General features: G+C 44.9%; 1 protein-coding gene across 1 annotated transcript in view; it reads left to right on the top strand.

Annotated features, from left to right (window-relative positions):
* The first annotated feature begins 445 nt into the window (after positions 1 to 445).
* Positions 446 to 2,290, top strand: part of axl (AXL receptor tyrosine kinase) — a 76,242-nt gene continuing 74,397 nt past the window's right edge. The window contains exon 1 of the mRNA XM_076282973.1: positions 446 to 1,209. Coding sequence (XP_076139088.1) covers positions 1,122 to 1,209 — 88 coding nt within the window. The 5' untranslated portion in view covers positions 446 to 1,121. The remainder of the gene's footprint in view (positions 1,210 to 2,290) is intronic.

The following is a 2,290-nucleotide window of genomic DNA, read 5'->3' as shown; positions in this document are numbered from 1 at the left end:
AAATATAAATAGGCCTAAATTAAGAATTATGATCAATTGAAAAATCTTCTCAGAAATGCATGAATGATAATACCAAATGAACATAATCTAAAAATATTTGTTGAAGAGAGTCTATGTTTTGGGGCTGAAGTTATGTGGTTAAGAATGAGAGAGGTGGAAAGTCTACCATGAGAAAAGACGAGGATAGCTGCACATTAGGAGGTAATGCATTGATAATTAAAGAGCCTAAGTGGGAATTGTCTCGGAGTAATGCGCACTGCCTCAAGGTTTTTCACGTCTTGTGCTAGAAAAAAAGACAGGCTCGCGGAGGGAGGGCGCGAACGGGGGGAGGAGAACAGGAGAATGGAAAGAAGTTGAGTTGAGGAATTTGAATCCTGTTTGAAGGGGGAGAGAGAGCGAGAGACAGAGAGTACTCCGGAGGTTATATCTGAAAGCGCTTAGAGAGAGAGAGAGGGAGGGAGGGAACGAGTGGGGCTAAAGTAGACTACTGATGGGAGAGAAGGTTTAGGATTGGAGAGGATACAACACACAGGGACGAGACGGCAACAGAGACCGCAGGAAATACTGGTGTAAAAATACACACAGAACTCTAGAAATAACTTTAGGAGGAACTCTCTATGAAAGCCGACTCTTTTCTCTGCGTTTGTTCCAATTTCAAGCCACGGACCCGTTTTTGTATGGCTGAAAACAGCGCGTACGGATTTTAAACCAGAAGTTTTTTTTTCTTTCTGGAATTCGATTAGAAAACTTCTAAATTGGAAACAGAACGGCGACTACCACACGGACCTTTCCTCGTCAGTCACACCAACCTAAAGAAATTTGAATGTGTAGCACTTTTACATTTTCGAAACTGAAAAGGAGAACAAGAAACCCCGAAAAAAGCAAAGAACACTGTCTGGAGTCAGACCATCGCTTGAAGGCTACCTGTACACAACCAGACCGCACATTTTCAGTTGTGATTTTCTTTCTTTTATTTTTTTGGTAAAATCGGGATCAGGATAAACATTCGAGAGGATGCGGTGAAAGACTATAAACCCATTTCACGAATTTAAGTACGCATTCAACAAGTCCCTGATACGAAATCAGACACTTTCAGTCTCTCTGGATCAATATCGGAGGGGATGATGAAGACTTTGGCAAAGATTACGCTGTTGTTGTTTACTTTCTTACTCCACCCGCTGAACTTTGCGACAGCAGAAACATGGACAGGTAAGCCTGGGTCCTCCCAGCCAATCTGCCCTCACTAACATGGTCCAATCTGCCCTCATCTGCCCTCACTAACATGGTCCTCCCAGCCTGTCTGCACTCACTAACATGGTCCAATCTGCCCTCACTAACATGGTCCAATCTGCCCTCACTAACATGGTCCAATCTGCCCTCATCTGCCCTCACTAACATGGTCCAATCTGCCCTCACTAACATGGTCCAATCTGCCCTCACTAACATGGTCCAATCTGCCCTCACTAACATGGTCCAATCTGCCCTCACTAACATGGTCCTCCCAGCCTGTCTGCCCTCACTAACATGGTCCAATCTGCCCTCACTAACATGGTCCAATCTGCCCTATTGTCAAAACCTCCCAGCCTGTCTGCGTTCACTAACATGGTCGAATCTGCCCTATTGTCAAAACTTTGAAGAAAGTTTCTCTCTGACTCTCATGTTTGGAAGAACACGTTAACTAGTAGTTTTGGTTTAACGATGAGCTGAAACCCAGCCGTGTTTACCTTCGAAACCCTTGGGCATAGCATGGGAGAGAGAGAGAGAGAGAGAGAGAGAGTGAGAGAGGGAGGGAGAGGATGCACTGCAGAAATCACTGCATGCGGAACTGCAATTGATGGTTCCCGTTGTCTGACATCTGGGATAGTGCAGAAGGCTGTTAAACGAAGCAGAACGGAGATCAAAGACACAGTGTTAGAGCTGTATCTGTAAATGTCAGTGTCAGATAGCACGGAGGACAGGTACTTTCTGCTGAAGAGGCGAGCAGGTGTGACCCCTGCGCAAACCTCCAGTCGTCTCCTAGCTCTTGCCTGCGCAGGGAGATGAATTTGTCAACAGTGGTGGATAGTTTATGTTTGAGTCTGAGAACATCAGATATAAATGGTCAGGAGAACAAACTACTTTACAAACAAAAAGTCCAACTCATTGTTTACGTTGTGTTTTGAGACATTGTTATGTCTACCTGTCCCTCAGTGAGGGTCTGTCTGTCTTGCCCAGATGTTGTTTTGGTTAGGTGGACTATCTAGACCATGCCAGCGCATTTGTTTGTGACCAGTTTCAAGCATGTCTCTCA

This window comes from Alosa pseudoharengus, unplaced genomic scaffold, assembly GCF_046254945.1.
Source record: "Alosa pseudoharengus isolate Yale_2024_CS ecotype anadromous, Long Island Sound unplaced genomic scaffold, YU_APseudo_1.1 YU_APseudo_1.1_scf_13, whole genome shotgun sequence".
Taxonomy (NCBI): Eukaryota; Metazoa; Chordata; class Actinopteri; order Clupeiformes; family Clupeidae; genus Alosa; species Alosa pseudoharengus.
Note: the sequence above shows the minus strand (reverse complement) of the source record. Positions and strands in the feature narration are given on the sequence as shown.